The sequence below is a fragment of the Puccinia triticina genome, chromosome 16A (assembly GCF_026914185.1).
Source record: "Puccinia triticina chromosome 16A, complete sequence".
In the NCBI taxonomy this organism is placed as follows: domain Eukaryota; kingdom Fungi; phylum Basidiomycota; class Pucciniomycetes; order Pucciniales; family Pucciniaceae; genus Puccinia; species Puccinia triticina.
In genome coordinates this window covers 3,466,556-3,482,767 of record NC_070573.1, presented here as the reverse complement: position 1 = coordinate 3,482,767, position 16,212 = coordinate 3,466,556, and the positions used below count along the sequence as shown (strand labels likewise).

General features: G+C 48.8%; 5 protein-coding genes across 5 annotated transcripts; 2 read left to right on the top strand and 3 right to left on the bottom strand.

Moving 5' to 3' along the window:
- Nucleotides 1-2,660: 2,660 nt before the first annotated feature.
- PtA15_16A341 (uncharacterized protein) lies at nt 2,661-3,657 on the bottom strand (the record flags this gene model as incomplete). Its single annotated transcript, XM_053164022.1, has 4 exons — nt 2,661-2,756; nt 2,894-3,015; nt 3,114-3,305; nt 3,396-3,657. The coding sequence occupies 4 exons, from the start codon at nt 3,655-3,657 to the stop codon at nt 2,661-2,663; spliced, it is 672 nt and encodes a 223-aa protein (XP_053027988.1).
- Nucleotides 3,658-3,738: 81 nt separating this feature from the next.
- Nucleotides 3,739-6,078, top strand: PtA15_16A340 (uncharacterized protein; the record flags this gene model as incomplete). Its single annotated transcript, XM_053164021.1, has 11 exons — nt 3,739-3,945; nt 4,008-4,080; nt 4,151-4,236; nt 4,304-4,474; nt 4,540-4,710; nt 4,803-4,952; nt 5,026-5,163; nt 5,236-5,448; nt 5,515-5,632; nt 5,731-5,900; nt 5,998-6,078. 11 exons carry the CDS (start codon nt 3,739-3,741, stop codon nt 6,076-6,078), a joined length of 1,578 nt encoding a protein of 525 aa, XP_053027987.1.
- A 1,110-nt stretch (nt 6,079-7,188) lies between these two features.
- PtA15_16A339 (uncharacterized protein) lies at nt 7,189-8,267 on the bottom strand (the record flags this gene model as incomplete). Its single annotated transcript, XM_053164019.1, has 2 exons — nt 7,189-7,951; nt 8,077-8,267. The coding sequence occupies 2 exons, from the start codon at nt 8,265-8,267 to the stop codon at nt 7,189-7,191; spliced, it is 954 nt and encodes a 317-aa protein (XP_053027986.1).
- A 760-nt stretch (nt 8,268-9,027) lies between these two features.
- PtA15_16A338 (uncharacterized protein) lies at nt 9,028-10,016 on the bottom strand (the record flags this gene model as incomplete). Its single annotated transcript, XM_053164018.1, has 2 exons — nt 9,028-9,905; nt 9,977-10,016. 2 exons carry the CDS (start codon nt 10,014-10,016, stop codon nt 9,028-9,030), a joined length of 918 nt encoding a protein of 305 aa, XP_053027985.1.
- A 1,128-nt stretch (nt 10,017-11,144) lies between these two features.
- PtA15_16A337 (uncharacterized protein) lies at nt 11,145-11,910 on the top strand (the record flags this gene model as incomplete). Its single annotated transcript, XM_053164017.1, has 4 exons — nt 11,145-11,334; nt 11,428-11,520; nt 11,615-11,689; nt 11,768-11,910. 4 exons carry the CDS (start codon nt 11,145-11,147, stop codon nt 11,908-11,910), a joined length of 501 nt encoding a protein of 166 aa, XP_053027984.1.
- Between the last annotated feature and the right edge of the window lie 4,302 nt (nt 11,911-16,212).

The following is a 16,212-nucleotide window of genomic DNA, read 5'->3' as shown; positions in this document are numbered from 1 at the left end:
TGTGTTTCACCACAAGCCAGTAAAAATGTAACAGTAATGTCGAGATCGAGTGAGGATTTCTTTAGTAAATTTTCAGGTGTTCTGGTTAGCTCTAAAGAGCGGCTTCCTTCTCTTGAACAAAGGAAGTCATCTCTTTACTAGCCAAATCATGCTTGATGGATGTCCTCATCTTGCCTAATCTTTGCTCCCAAGTGGACTCTATTTGGACTGCAGCTCAGTGTTTCTTGTTTGTATTGTTTTTGTTTGTTTTATTCTATTAGGGGGGTTCACAATTGAATTATTTAAAACTTTGGAGGTCAATTTAAGGCCTTTATGAACATAATTTTAAAATTTTGGCAAGATGTCCAGCAAAAGGTGGGACTGATCAATCAGTGCAATTTATCAACTTTTTAAAAATATGTTCATAAACAGGTTAAAATGGGTCCTAAAGTTTTACAAATTTCAATTGTGAACCCCCCTATTGGAGCGCTCAGCGCTTTGCTTAGTTGTAGCGCTTGCGCTCAATCTATCATGTTTTACATATTATTCATTCTCACACATTATTCATTATCTACTCCCGCGGTACTAGCGCTAGCGCTTCTTTGCTTCTTCTTTGCTTTGTATTATACATTTATGTTCTGTTTGAAACCTTTTGGACTTTTATAAAGTCTCTAAGGTTGACAAATGTGCCCACATTGTACCAATAGTGTTTGGAGCTAGACAATTCAAGCTTTGGGTCACTGCCCACATAATCTTCAATGGACTTCTCCACAGGAATTCATGAAGATGCAAGGACCAGGTGCTCTCTAATGGTGTGTACAGAAATGACAGGTGAAGCACATCAAAAGGATTTCAATCAGCAACCAATAAGGTTTTGATTTGCCCACCTGTAAGGTTTGACAGTCCTTTGATGGTTGCTGATTCACCAGAAAGGAATATGGAAAATTCCTGTTCGGAATTCCAAATTGATTTTGGATTGTCAACCCCTTTCAGAATTGCGTCCAATTGCAATTTGCCTCTGCGGGCTGCGGAAGGGTCAAAATAAGTGACTAAGGCCCCGTTTGGCGCCGATATAATTGGTGAAATAATCACGGGTGAAATAATCCGTGACATTTTGATTATTTCACCTGAAATAAAATGTAATTGAATATATTGCTGGTGTTTGTCAGTACATCGGTATAAACCCAGCCAGCCAACCAACCACCCACCTCTCGATCAACCAAGAAAGCAAATGGACAAACTTGCCCTCCACTTGATGACCACCCACCCAGTCATTGTGTATAGCCTATGACCCACTTCACCCACTCGATGACCCAGTTGGTCATCGAGTGGATGTATTGTAGTCCACCCGATGAACAGGACGGTTTGAGGGGACTTATACATATCCACTCAATGGCCCAATTCGTCATCGAGTGGAGTATGTTCCACTCGACGACCGACCGGGTCACTGAGTGGATACCTACTCCACTTGATGACCAACCGGGCCATTGAGTGGAGTATTCATCCACTCAATGACCAACCAGGCTATCAAGTGGATAAGTCCATTCGATGACCCGGTTGGTCATCAAGGGTCATTGAGCAAGTGGAGTGTTATATAATCCACTCAATGACCAACCGGGCCATTGAGTGGATATATGAGTCCACTCATTGAGTGGATACATCAAGCTAGTGGAGTGTTGTATGATGTATCCACTCAATGAGGTCGATAATCGAGGTTGGGAGTTGCGAGGGTGGGTCTGATTTCACTGCCAATATATCGGCATGTAGGAACTGTAATTATAAATTATTTCATGTTTTGAATATGTCAGTTTGCCAAACGCCATCGGCATTTTACCGATATAATCGTGAAATATTTGTGAAATATATCACTGATTATATCGGTGCCAAACGGGGCCTAACGAGTCACATGGACGAAGCAGGGGATTGGAGTTTGTGGTATAAGGAAACGGGACAAATTGGTTAGAGTCCGCGACTGGCTGAGTGATAGAGAGATAATATTGCATATGGATAAGAAGAGGAAAAAAGACAATAAGAAGGAAAAGATAAAGGAAACGGACCTATAAGGAAACGGGACAAATCGGTTAGAGTCCGCGACTGGCTGAGTGATAGAGAGATGAGGAAATCCTCAACCAGCCGCGGGTACAGGCTATATATATACACTAGGTTATGGACTATTAGGATATGAAGATGAGAAGAAACTAGATTGGGAAAAAAACATAGATGAGAAAACTTAGATGAGAATGAAACTAGAATAAAGTTCTACATGTTGCTACCCCACAAACTCTACACGTGGGTCATTGGACCAGCACCATACCACTAATCCACTCCACTGAAGCTGCTTGACAGCTGCGCTAGAAGAAGACATGGGGTGATTTTCATATAAGGCCCACTCTGCGGCCCGCGGATCTCGACGGGAAGTCATCCACATAACCTCGCCGCGCGTCTCCTGGTGATGAAGTTCTCTCCCTCCTGGCCATGATCTCAAGCGATTAACGTTGATCACTCTGAATTTTTCTTGAGATAGCGCGCAACTACACATAAAGAGACATACTAGTATCTCTGGTACAATGGAATGAGGGGCTGGACAACTGGGAAATGATGCTACCTTGAATCTCCTAGTGAGAGAAAAAAATAAATAAACAATTGTAAAATACAGGGATAAAATGGTTTTAGAGATAGTATCACGGCGCTTTGGCGATTTGGAGTTTGTGGATGTCTTCCTCTAAGGTAGTCAAGATAGAGTCCCAGGAGACAAAAATCTCCGAGAGCGCGTTGACCTATGGCCGTCAGCACGGGGTCAGCATTTCTCAGAGTATACATACCTGACCAACAGTACCTTCAGCTGCATAACTTTGTCTGTCTGTTGTTTGCAGAAAAGAATGATGACGATAAGAGGGGTGTACAATCAACTCACATAAGAATCGTAACTTGACAAGAGCGTTGTGGCTGTCTGTTCGAGTTCGTCGATTTTCGTGGTGGATTCTTGGAGAGGGCCAGCGACAGTTGTAGCGAGCTCTTCCGCGGACCAATCACCATCTAAAGCGACAGAGGAAGGGGGGATCAGTTAGGTTCAACAACTCTGGGAGAGAAAGAGCCGGGACATAACGAGAGAGAGAGCGAGAGAGAGATTTTACCAGCAAGCTTCCCGGCGCCCACGAAGCCCCGAGTGTCGAGCAGCTCGATCTCCCGCAGGTCCCGTTCCAGCTGGACGATCTCGGGCTCCGCCTCGAAGACCAGGCTGGCCTTCTCGCTGATCGAGAGTGTCGAGGCTTCTTTGTTGGCTGAGAGAGGATTGGGAAGGTGCAAGAGCGGTTCATTGAGGTCGTCTGTTGCGTGGGAAGAAGGACGAGTCAGTTTCTGTGTACCGTTTGATTTAGGATATCTTCGGTCGAAAAAGAGAGTGTGTGGATACTGACAGCTTTGGACGAATCGACGGATGGCTTCGTTAGGCTTGGAGTCGAGGATGGTAGACAGTTGGCCCAGGAGACGTTCAAGCCGGATGGCCATGGATTTCTTGCTTGCAGCCTCGCTCGACAGGCGGTTCGCGAATGACTCCGAGCTCGGCAGGGCCCCGGCGAAGACACACTCGAGCAGTCTGATGCGCAGGTCGAGTGCCAGTGTGGCGTCGTCCTGCTGCTCGGCCTGAGCGTGGGCAGGGTGTGGTTGGTCGGTCGCCATCCGCGGTGGTTTGTCGTGGTTCGTGGTGGGTTCGGCGTGGGCCGGGCTGTTCCGGGTCCAGCCGATTCCGAGCAGGACGAGATGAGATACCGGCGCATCCCACCACTCCAGCGACTCGGCAGCCAGCCCTTCGGCACCAGCACGCCGGCCAGCTCGGCCCGACTCCGCTTTGCGCCCTCGCCGACGGGATTCCTCCATCTCGGCGGCCTCCGGACGGCGCTGTTCAACCATCTGCTGGCGAGGAAACTCAAGGGGAAGTGGATCCTGAGAATCGAGGACACCGACAAGGTGGGTTGAGTCCCGATATGTCGACGATGCGTATCCCTGTTGACCGCTTTCCTCATCATCAGTCTCGATTCGTCGATGGAGCCATCGAAAGTATCCTCAAGACTCTCGAGTGGGCAAAGCTGGATTACGACGAAGGTATGTCGACTTTCCCTCTCGCAGTATCCCAGTAGTCCTCATTCTTCTCGCTCTGTTCGATCGTATGTAGGTCCTCATCGACCTGGAGCATGTGGGCCGTACATCCAATCCCAGCGACAAACCATCTACGAAGCCCATCGCGACCAGCTCCTCCAGGTGACCGATATCTCGCACCCTTCACTCGAACATACACCAAGCTGACCTCGATTCTTCTGGGTATTAGTCCAAGCAGGCATACCGATGCTTCTGCTCACCCGAGCGTCTCGATCAGATGCGCCAGGGCTTGCGATCGTCGGGCTCGAATCTGACGTACGACCGGAAGTGTCTGCAGATGAGCGAAGCCGAGGTGGCGGAGAAGCTGTCGACGGGCACGCCCCATGTAGTCCGACTCAAGGTCTGTTGTCCCCTGTCCCCTCCATCTGGTCTTCATCAATGCTGATGCTTCGAACAGGATATTAGAACTCGGACGCGCCGGTCTACGTCGACGACTTGGTCTATGGCCAGCTCACTTTCACCAACAACACCCAGGACGATGTGATTCTGATCAAGGCGGATGGGACCCCAACCTACCACTTTGCGAACGTCGTCGATGACCATCACATGGGCATCTCTCACGTCCTGCGTGGCGAGGTCAGTCGATCCCCCTCTTTCATCCTCCGCCTTGCAGTTTTTCCTCTGACATAATCATCTCAAAATTTTGTTCGGTTGGGTGTCGAATTCAGGAATGGCTCTCATCAACCCCCAAGCACATCCTGCTGTATAATGCTTTCGGTTTCCCGCTTCCGAAATTCGCCCACCTACCACTGCTCGTAAATGCTGATGGATCGAAACTCAGCAAGCGGTCCGGTGACGTCAGGGTAGAGGACTACATCGTAGGTGGAGTTCTGTTAATAACCATCTCATCCTTAAACTTCTTCCGAACGGAACTTGTCTGCTGCATCATAGTCGAAGGGCTACGAACCTGAGGCACTGCTCAACTTTGTCGCTCTCATGGGGATGAACCATTCCCGACATGGCGCAGACGAAGGCAAGACCGGGGACAAGACGACAGATGTGATGACAATGGAGCAAATGATCTCTGCGGTAAGTGCCTTTCGCCCCATCCTCCACCGACTTCTAATGATGTCTTATTTTTTGGGTGGGATGGGTTCATAGTTTTCAATCGACGTGATCGGCAAACATCGCTCGACGATGTCCCAGCCCAAGCTCATCCATCTCAACCAACAACACATCGCCCGCTGCCTGCTTTCGACTGACCCCGCCCAAGTCCAGCCGTGGATCGCACGCGCCCGATCGATCCTGCTCTCTGGACCAGGAAAGCCCGAAGTCTCTGATGCTTATGTGCATCGGGTACTGCTTGCGATGAAGGTAATAGCTCTCGTCCTATCTCCAAGGTAACAAACTTAGTCTCAACTCCTATCTTTCGTTACGTAGGATCGGCTTCATGTCTTCACCGACATCAAGTACCTTGCCGAGTACTTTTTTACACTTCCTGATCTGACCTCGTCGGAAGCCTGCGAAATGAGAAAAAATGTCCCAGATGTACTCTACCGTGCGTGTTTTCCCTTCGCTGCTTCCGAAATTCTACGCTCTTTTTGTCACTTCAAGGCTGGGGGGGGGGGCTTTTCTTTTTGGTGGATGGTTGATTAGACAAGATCTTGGAAAGTTCCCGGCAAATGCTCAGTCAGTTACCGGATGACGAGACTGGATACACGCGCGAAAAAGTTGCCGAAGGCTTGAAGCAGGTGGAAGAGCTCGATCCGGGAACGAGCAGCAAACACATCATGCTTGCGTTGCGACATGCCATCACGGGCCGCAAAGTGAGCACATCTGCCAACTCCCCTACTTACCACTCTCTATTACCACTCTCTATTCGTCATTCACCCACCCTCACCACTTCCTCTTTCCCTTGCGTAGATTGGACCCGGCATGGCCGAGACGATAGCCGTCTTGGGAAAGAAAAGAACGCTCGAAAGGATCAAGGCTGCTCTTGGATAACCATGCAAGCTTCTATGTTCTGATCATCGTTTTCTGCCTCCGATTCTCCCTTGCCGTCCACCAATGCACATCGGTCAAGGATCACACGCTAGCAGTTGAACTTGGGAACATCTCTTGCACGTTTGCTATCGCAGTATCTTCTCTAATATCCCACACTGTGTGAACTGGGACCTTGGGTTTGCTGATTGTCCGACCAGATGCTTATTAGCGCTATAACGTTTGTCATAAGTATGAGGTGTCCGTGTGGTACGCGGTGGTCATCCTCTCGTGGCAAAATCACATTGCATGTGCGCCGCACCAAAAACTCAGACTGCCATCCAATCCAGCCAACTCATCATTGCTGTCGTGACATTTACAATCCAGCACATACTCTCTTGTCGAAGCTGAAGCATTCAAAGAAGCATCAAAAGTGTGATTCCGGCTTGGCAGGAACCTGCCAGATTTCACTCCCAGATAATTGTTAGAGGTCGATAAAGGGCTGGCTTGAAGTTGTGGCACCTGGTGGAGTAAGAGGCAAGATGTTTGGACCAGTGGGAAGGAAAGGAAATAAGATATACATATCTTGACGGTGCGAGGAACTGGTAGGTTGGAAAAGTTAATAGAGCATCACACAGCCACTGATCAACACCAATAGTGTTTTTTTGGATCTCGGAACTCGTAGGTATGAAACTTGACTGAAAAGGGTATAAGGTAGCACAATTCACTTTATTGATGAGCCAACCAATTGTGTCCATCCTCGAGGATTTCCTTTGCTTCGGGTCGGTCGGAAGGATCGACTGTTAACATTGATTCTAAGCACCGGATCAATTCTTCTCCAGCCCCCTGCATGGTCATCGCCGTTCGTAGATTCAAGCCGGCTGTCCCCTGCGTCTTCTTCACTACCACTGAGGATCGCCACATTTTATAAGAACAAAATATATGTATTGTATGACTATCGAAGATAACCTCAGCTTACCCTGATCGTATATCCTTGGGGGGATCGACTTCCCGGACATCACAAACTTGGGTGTCAGCGGGCCTAAGAATTGGATGATCTGATTCAGGTGATTCTCATCGGAAGAGTAAACGGGAGCATGGAACAGGTAATTTTCGTTCAAGAGCTCATAAATCTCAATATAAGAAAGTTTTCAAATCCTGGCTGCAGTTCCACCTGTCATCGTACGTCGGTATTATGTAAGTAGAATATAGGCACAAAAGTTTTGTGCCTATATGGGTTGCATGGTCAGCGAGAGGTTTTGTCATCTCGCTGACCATGCAACCCAGACTCCAAATGTCAACTCGGCGATCCCAAGGAGCATCGATGACAACCTCAGGACTGCGATACTGCCGGGTTTGGATCTCACGGCTTGTCTTATCAGCAGCCGCAGCGGCGCTTCCAAGATCGCAAATCTTGACGTTTGTCTGATCTATCGCACCACTCGGAAGAATACGTAGGGGGCAGGAAGACTTGCGGTCGAATTCTATGGTTTGATGGTCGCGCAGCTCGCAACGAATCAGTTTTTCGATATCGTCGATGCAGATCAACACGTTCGCAGGCTTGATGTCGGTGTGAATGATGCCGCATTCACGATGAAGATAGTCTAATCCGAGTAAGAGGTCTCGGCCAATCTTCCGAACCATTGGCGGGGGCAGCCTGCCGAGAAGCGCATTGAGCCCCGCAAGGCTTAGACCGAGTACCTCCACGACCAGACAGATATGGGTGCCATTGGGACCGTCAAGGGTGAAGTGATCGAGTAGTGATACCACATGAGCATACCCAGGATGGGATGAATTAGCAGATGCTACGCGCTGATGAAATTCGATTTCCTTCTTGGCATTGTCTGTGTACAGCTTGCCTGACTTGGCCACTTTGATTGCCACATGACGATCGAGTCTGTCGCCAGAAAGGATGAGTGAGCAATAATATGGTCAATCTTGAGAGATGGGGGTATTTCTCGATGACCGGCATTTCATTGTAGTCAACTCTAAACCAAGCTTGGATGGATATTTGAACCCAACTGTTTATCGTGAGCCAACCAGACCGTGCTGAACTGGCCCCAACCCAACTTGCGAATGACGAGATATCGATTGTCGTGCCATCGTTCGCCGCCCTCGATCGGATGGTAGCCGCCGGGGACGTAGTCGTCTGGATTCTCCTCACTGTTGTCACGCCCCGCGGATTCCAGATAGGGATCAGGTGGAGAAGACATGTTGTGGTTTTGGAACTGGGGCAGATGCTTGGTGTTCACGGCAGTTGCGGGGCGCCAGTGTCAAGTCTAAATATGGCCGAGTTAGTTGCAGGCTGGCGCCTCGCGCGAAGCGCGACCTTCCGTGGGACGCCGTGGGATACAATTGCTTGGACAGACCTCGCTGAACCTCGCTGAACCCCCTCAACCGACTGGTGTCAAACATTGACACCACACCACCACAGCATCCTGCAAGTTGAATGCAGGAGCAACATGGAAGCCCTGCTTCTTGCCTTCACAGTAGACCATTCTTTTTTAACTTGAATGGTCTTGAAGCTATGTCTCCAGGATCATGGCTCAAGTTTTGGAATAAAGCTCATTGTGTTTTTTGACAGGATGTCTAGCACTGCTCTTGATGGAAAGAGGGATGGCTGCGCAAGAAGCCGTGCTAATTATTGACCCAACACATTGAATGAGAAATGGGTAATCAGTAATTCAGCTTCCACTCCAGAATTGGCCGCTGTGGTCTCCTCCAGAGAGGCTGTGTGAAGCTTGTTGAAGCACAGATCTCCAGTCAACCTTCAAACATTACGCTTAAGGTCTTCAGAAAACATTAGATTCAATTGAATCAACAGAAACCAGAAGAACAGAAAAGCAAGAAAAGCATTAGGTTCAATTGAATTAAGGGATGTGAAAACAAGACAGAAGAGCGGAAGTTCAAGAATTAGATGAGAAATGTTGTGAATGAGAGGAGAAAATATGGCGAGAATTGTAAGACGTTGGACTATTGGTTCCAAGCGGCAGTACTGTCTGCAAGAGGATCAATAGTGTTGGTCAGGGAAGAGGGATCGACAGTGTTTGCAGGGATGAAGCCGGGTAGCTGAGTCAAAGGATCGGCCTTAGCGGGTGTCGAATCGAGCAAAGATGATGCAGGCGTGTGGGGTGTGTGAGCCAGGGGTGACCCGGACAACACGGACTTGGCGATGTTGGTTGGCTTCGGAAGGGTGGTTGATCTCGACTGGGCATCATTCACATCCACTTTACTGTCTTCAGATACCGCCAGTCGGTATTTTTCGATGGCCCTGAGGAGAGCCATAGCTGGCTTGGATTCCTGCTTGGTTTGAAGATGGGTGACCATTCCCGTGAGGGTCGAGCTGGAGATCCCCTCGTTAAGAGCTTCTTTGACGTCAGGGGCGACGTCGGCTACCGCGTTTGCCACGGGTGATACCGGCGTGATGGTGTATGCACGATTGGAAGATGCAGGCGAGTCTTGCGTGGATGAGTTGGATGAGGAAACAGGGATGATTTGATATTGAATCTCTTGAGGGAGTTTTTTGCTGAGAGTATCAGCGGCGGAGTCTACGGTCGACTCTAGTGGGTCGGGCAAGGCAGTCCGGTAGGCGGCGTCTGAGGTCGCTGCTTCATGATGTTTTTTCGAAGCTTTATGAGCATTCTTTTTTCCATCGCTGGGGGTTTTAGGTTGGTATGCCGATGGGTCCATGCCATCCTGGTTGGAGGGTACATCATCTGTCTCGGTTGCGGGATTCCAGCCGCTGTCTTGACGTGATCTTTTTAAGTTGCGGGAAGGGGTGGCAAATTCGATGTGCTCTGTCGTTCTTTTCGATGGGCTGGGTGCAATCGAGCGCCCTTCGGAAACGGTGGCTGCAGGAGGAAAAGTTCAAGTAAGCTTTTGGAATGTCAGGTGAGACAAGAGATATGCGTGGTCAACTCACCACCAAGGACAAGAGCTCCGGCAACTAAAGCAAAACGCATTTTGGATGGTTTTTGTTTGGTTTGGGGGTTGAACTTGGAAGCAAGAATCGAGTATGAATTTAGGAGAAAGTCTGGTTGATTCTAACGACGAGGAGCTTTGGTGAAAATTAGTAAAACTGAAGGGGATGTTGAGATGATGTGGGATGGGTGGATGGAGGGGATGAAGAATGGATATTAGCCGTTGTTTACCCCGGTATTTATAGAACTCCGGGAAGGGGTAGTCGTATAAGTGCCAGGTAGCTGCCACCCATGCCAAGCAAAGAAATGGCTGAAGTTATCCATGCGCCTAAGGGCAGCCACTGCTAAAGACTGGCTTAAGGTCGGACTGTAGACCGAGAGCCAAAGAAGGCTGTCCGGAATCCAAACTAGTCCAGGGCAGTGGCCAGGGGCAAATAACAGGCACTTGGAACCGGAAGCCGACCGGCTTCCGAGAAGGCTTGTCGGAACTTGTCAGTCATCCGTGCGGACCAGGTGCGCGACCAGATAACTGGGCAGGTCACCATAATTCCCAGCTGAACGTAAAGCACACCACACCTCTGGTTACACACCAGGGCTTGATAATGGCCCCTGTCACGCTTTGATTGAAACGCATGATGATCACTTCTTACTTCCACTCCATAGCCAATGGAGGAGGCTGGTTAGGAAACAACTCAGCATAGGTAGGCGATCTGCCGCTGCGGCCTGTAGACGATATAGGTTAACCTGACCGAGGTCGGGTTACCGAACAAATGGTGGTCACCTCACCGTCGGGGTGCACAGGCGAGGGTCAGCCCCGCAGCTCTTGCCGCCGGGATTTCGGTGGTATCATGTCGTTGCCCCAACTCAGGTCGTGCCCGCATTGTACGTACCACAATTGGGCTTCCCGTCGATTCTGTGGGCCTCCCAGATGTCAGTTCAGAAAGAAAATTTGTAATCCCGGTCTTAAAAACATTGTCCTGCGGTCGGAGATTTACGGAGTGGCCGCCCGGCAACAGACCGGCATATTTGCGGTCGATCGACTACGCTGCCCTCATAGCCATGCCGCCGCAGTGTTGACCGCGAGAGACCCTTGGGTGACCTTTTGCGCGGCAGCTCGTTGTCAATGTCAGCCTGAAGGATCCAAAATTCGGGCATGTGATTTCTGGGACTATGACTGGCGTTCCTCGCGGCGACAGGCGGCGACATGGACATCGGTGGCCACGAAACTCGCTGCGCCAGCCACCTTCACTGTTGGAAGCGTTAATGGTTGAATCCAGACGGACAGAAGAGTCTAAAAGGGCTGCCACCTCACCAGCCCAGCCCCGTGAATTTTCCACATCCACATCCGGAAACTACAAACGTATAGGATCCCGCTCGCAAAAATCAATCAAGGATTGAACGAACCTACCTGCGATGCGCCACTTAGTTTTCCTTCTTTGCCTCCTGCTTCAAGCTCAGCTGCGCGCCGCGGTCCCATCGTCGGGATTGGGTGGTTGCGCCGCAGCTCCGGCCGGTCAACAGCTTAACTGCCTGCGTGCTAAGGACCGTGAGCCAGTACCCGGTTCAGATGGGACTTACTTTGGCATTAGACCTAGCTAACTGCGGTTTTTCTGACTTCCTTCTCTGTGCACACCGGGTAGCTGACATGTATCAGTTGTGCAAAGGCTGCCTGGGATTGGGAACCAGCGCGTTAATCGACTGTTTATCATCGAAAAGTAAGTCGCCGATTTGCAATCAGCCCATTCACAAAGTAGTGACGCGCAAAAAACATTTTTCTTCATTTAAATCCAAAGCTGCTTGCCCAGCTCGACCACCGCCGGGCGCACTTGGCGGTTGCACCAAATTCACGCACGGTCAAAACCTTAACTGCCTCCGTGATAATGACCGTGGGCCAATCGCTTCTGCCCGGACTCGCTTCGGCGTCCACCCCAGCTAACGCCAATGACTTCATTCCCTTTGCACACCGGTTAGCCGAATTGCACGAGCTATGCAAGGGCTGCCATGGAACTGATGCGGTAATCGGATGCATGTCAACGGCCAGTGAGTCGGTTGTTTTCGTTCAACCCACTGTCAAAATGTGAACGCAAAACATTGATCTGTCCATGCACAGCTGGCTGCTAAGGCACATACTTGAAGGGACCGAGAAGCCACGCGGAGCAGCCATAGGGCAATCACCAGGACCAACGAGGACGTAAGCCAACCCGCCTGTGTCATGGAGACAAAAGTATCTGGCTCGCGTTCGAAATACAGACAGCTCTTTTTTTTCTATCTGGCTTATTTCTGTATACCTCGAATCTTATTTGGTGGACGCAGATTGCAGACAAAGGACTCCCAAATTTCAATCCATTCAGTATTTTGCGTTGCCAAAAATGCCCTCTCTTTTTGCGAAACAAGCCCGGGTCAAGTCACACTGCTGTTTCGTTGGAGAAAAGCATCCTTTTACGCCTCATGCCAAGCATACCCACCATACCAAACCAGAGCCTGGCAGCGCTCTTAGTTCCTTGAGTCCACCCCCCGTCTGATTCAGCTTGACTGCATCACCAGGTCGGAGGTATCGGATATCGGAAAAGGAGGCGTTGCGCGGTACCCTCACTTGAAAGAGTTAGAGCCGTTTGACAATGCTTCAGCTGATTTAAGCTCAGACAGACAAGACAGAGGCCCAGAAAGACGGCTCTCTAGGCCCCCAACCCAGGCGTCCCGATGCTCCTTACCGCCTGTGAGCCGCCTGTCGAACAGCCGTCTAAGTACTCAAGTCTCAAAGGACCTCAAGTCTCAAGGGAACTCAAGTCTTAAGGGAACTCAAGTCTCAAAGGACCTGAGGCTTCTATCCGCGGCTTCTCGACCAGCATTTGGCCTGCCAAATCATCTCCGTTTGGCCTTGTCATGAATCGCCTTAGCTTGGCCTCTGGTATCACGATAAAACCAGAGTCTCAGACAAACTTGGCAACGCCCTATGAGGCAATCTCCCCTGCTCACGCCATACACCGTCTTCTCGCGCGAGCCTGCTTCGAATGCTTGGTGGGCAGATCTTGAAAAATTTGGAACAAATAAAGATTTATTCCTTGTTAGATTCTAGTTACAAAATATCTAACAATGTAGCGGGCAACAGAGAAGCTATGAGATTGCAATGTACATACCTAGAGGAAGGGCGAGGGATGTTTGAGAGCTGGGTTGAGGAGAATTTGGTATTGGAGTGGATTCTGCGCTTGCGCCTTTGGCGTTTGTCGTACAGTAGTTATGTGCGCTGATCTGGTATCAGCTCCTTGTCAGTTGTCAAGGCTTGCTTCTCTGTTGTTTTCTTTGGCTTACGGATACAGAAAAATTGTCTTGAGATCTTTGTTTTGTCCTGTCGGAACAGTTCCGCTTGGTCACGAGCTACAGTTCAAACAACATTTGCCTTTGTCAGCTCGGCTGGTTTTTCTTGTCTTTTATTTTTGTCTTCTTAACACTTGAACTGCGCTTGCAATTACGGCAGTCTAAGGCTTCCGTGATTCTGCTGAGCAGTTTGTCTCTGGTCTTGGATCCGATTTGCTACGCGAGATTTCTGTTTCAGAACAAGATTCAAATCAGCCTTATGATCTGTTTGAATCTTTCCTTGGGTACGTACGGTCTGGGGACTGTTTGTGCTCTGGTTGCTGCTTGGGCCGGCGTGGTTCTTGCTTTGGCTGGGACTGTTAGGGTTCGATGTGGCAATACACTTTAGCTTTCTGACCTGTTAGGGCTGTGGGTCTGGGCTTGGGAAAAGGGGCTTACCTTTATCTCCAGCTGGAGCTCTGACAAAGGTAAATGGGGCGGCTTATTTTGAATGTGATGATTGCACAGCATGACTGCCAGCTGGCACCTGCATGTTCATCTGCCCACCCAGTTCATGTGTGTGGGCTGCTTGAAGTTTGTTGAGCAAAGCATCATAATTAATAATCACCAATATCTAATCACAGGTCAGTCACACGGCGTATGGTGGGCCATAATGATCTTTTGGTGATAGATTTCCCATGTGTGATCATCACCAACAACATAACAGGGATGATATGTGAATGACTGGACATTGGTAAGTTGGATCACCATCCTGATTTCCAGAACACCTGAAAATGCACAGATTATAACCAATGAACACATTGGCATCATCTGTGGTCAGGTGTCCTTCTTTTCTTCCTTCCACATCTTCCTGGACTTCATAAGAGACATCAGGGGCCCCTCCCCATTTTCAAATCTCATGATCATGACATAAGACAACACTTGGCTGACTGACACATATAAGATGGTTGGCTTTTCACAACAAATAATGAAGTTGAGGGAGGGTGCTCTACCTGCTCATGTCTAGTGGAAATGAGATCCAGTCAAGCAATATGTGACTTACAAAATCAGATTGGTGGAGAGAACAAAGGGGTATGTGGTCAGTGGTGTTGATGTAGAGTGAACACCCATTACCTTTCATCTCCTATCTGCTAGTGGTTTGGGTTGGTTTGATCAAAATCAAATATACCACATAAGTTCCTGGAATCTGATTTATCTCCTAGAGAAGAAATCAGCATGAGATCAAGAGAAGATGAACTTGAGTCAGGTTTGATTTATTGATGGAAAACCAGTTGACTTCTGATACATTTGCAGAAACAAATCACAATATGGCACTCTATAGATTAGTGAGCGCCACGCCCTGGTGCTTATTTACTTATTTACAGATTTACTTTGCACAAAGAGGGAAACTTGTTGCGCACATGAATTTTGGTTGACTCATGAAGTCAGGCACCCCTCTGTGCGCACCACCACCTCCCTCCCACAAACTATCTGCACAAAGGGGTGCTGTGTGGTGACAGGTGTCGAGGGTGAGACACTCCGGCTATCTGGAGGAATAAATCCCCTCAATGACCAGTACTAACCGGTCATTGAGAGGATAGATCTCTCTTGGCAACTGGCATTCCGGTCATAAAGAAGACACATCCCTCTCAATTACCAGTACAGACTGGTCATCAAGAGGCCACATCCATCTCAATTAATGGGATAGACCAGTAATTGAGAGGCCACATTCCTCCTGATGACCGGAATATACCAGTCCTAAAGAGGATATATCTCTCTTGATGACCAGCATTCTGGTCATCAAGAGGACACCACCCTCTCAACAACGGTGAAACAATACAATGCGGGATTGGTATTGGCCAATAATACATATAGTATTGCTTTTTTGATACATCAGAATCCAATACCATGTATTGTATTGAAAAAAAGATACGATACAGTGGTATTGTATCTAAAAAAACAACACCTTTTCTGGGCAACTGGCGCTTAATCCAATGGCCCCTCCCAGCAATACACTTGTATTGTATTGTATCAGAATGTATTGGCAATAAAATACCATGTATTGTATTGGTTTGGTGACTTTATCCAATGCCAATACATGTATTGGACTCCAAAAAAATACCAATACATGTACCGTACTGTTTCACTGTTGCTCTCAATGACCGGAACAGACCAGTCATCAAGAGCATCAAGAGGGCAAATCATCATTGAGAGGGTGTTGTTCTTGATGACCAGTCTGTCATTGAGAGGATCAATTCCTCTTGATGGCCAGTCTGTCATTGAGAGGATTGATTCCTCTTGATGTGTGGTATGTACTGGTCATCAAGAGAGATGTATCCTCTCAATGACCGGTCTGTACCAGTCATTGAGAGGGATGTGTCCTCTCAATGACCAGAATGCTGGTCATTGAGAGAGATGTGCCCTCTCAATGATTGGAATGCTGGTTAAAAAGAGAGATGTATCTAGGGGTGAGCGTGGGTTGGGTTGACCTAACCCACCCGGGTCTAGGGCGGGGTGGGTCAGCTGGATGCCCATTTTTGACCCGGATGGGTCGACCCACTGGGTGGCCCGCTGTGGGTTGGGTCACGGGTTTTTGGGGATGGGTCGGCCCATTGGTACCCATTGAGACCCGGTTCACCGTGGGGATGTGAGTGATCCAGGAATCTGAAACTCAGGAGTTGCTCCCCAAGCATAATGAATATGAAGACAACTTGGCCTTCCAACAGCATCTTGCTAAGACCAAAGGTGTTGCCTTGACTGGGACCCCAACCAGAGAGCTTGATCTTTACCTTCAAGAGGCAAACATCTCAATCTCAAAGGGAACCCAATTTGACATACTCAAATGGTGGGACTTAAATTCAATGTGGTTTCCAACCCTTGCTCAACTTGCTTGAACGATTTTGAGTATCCCAGCAGCCTCTGTTGCATCCAAAGCAGCGTTCTC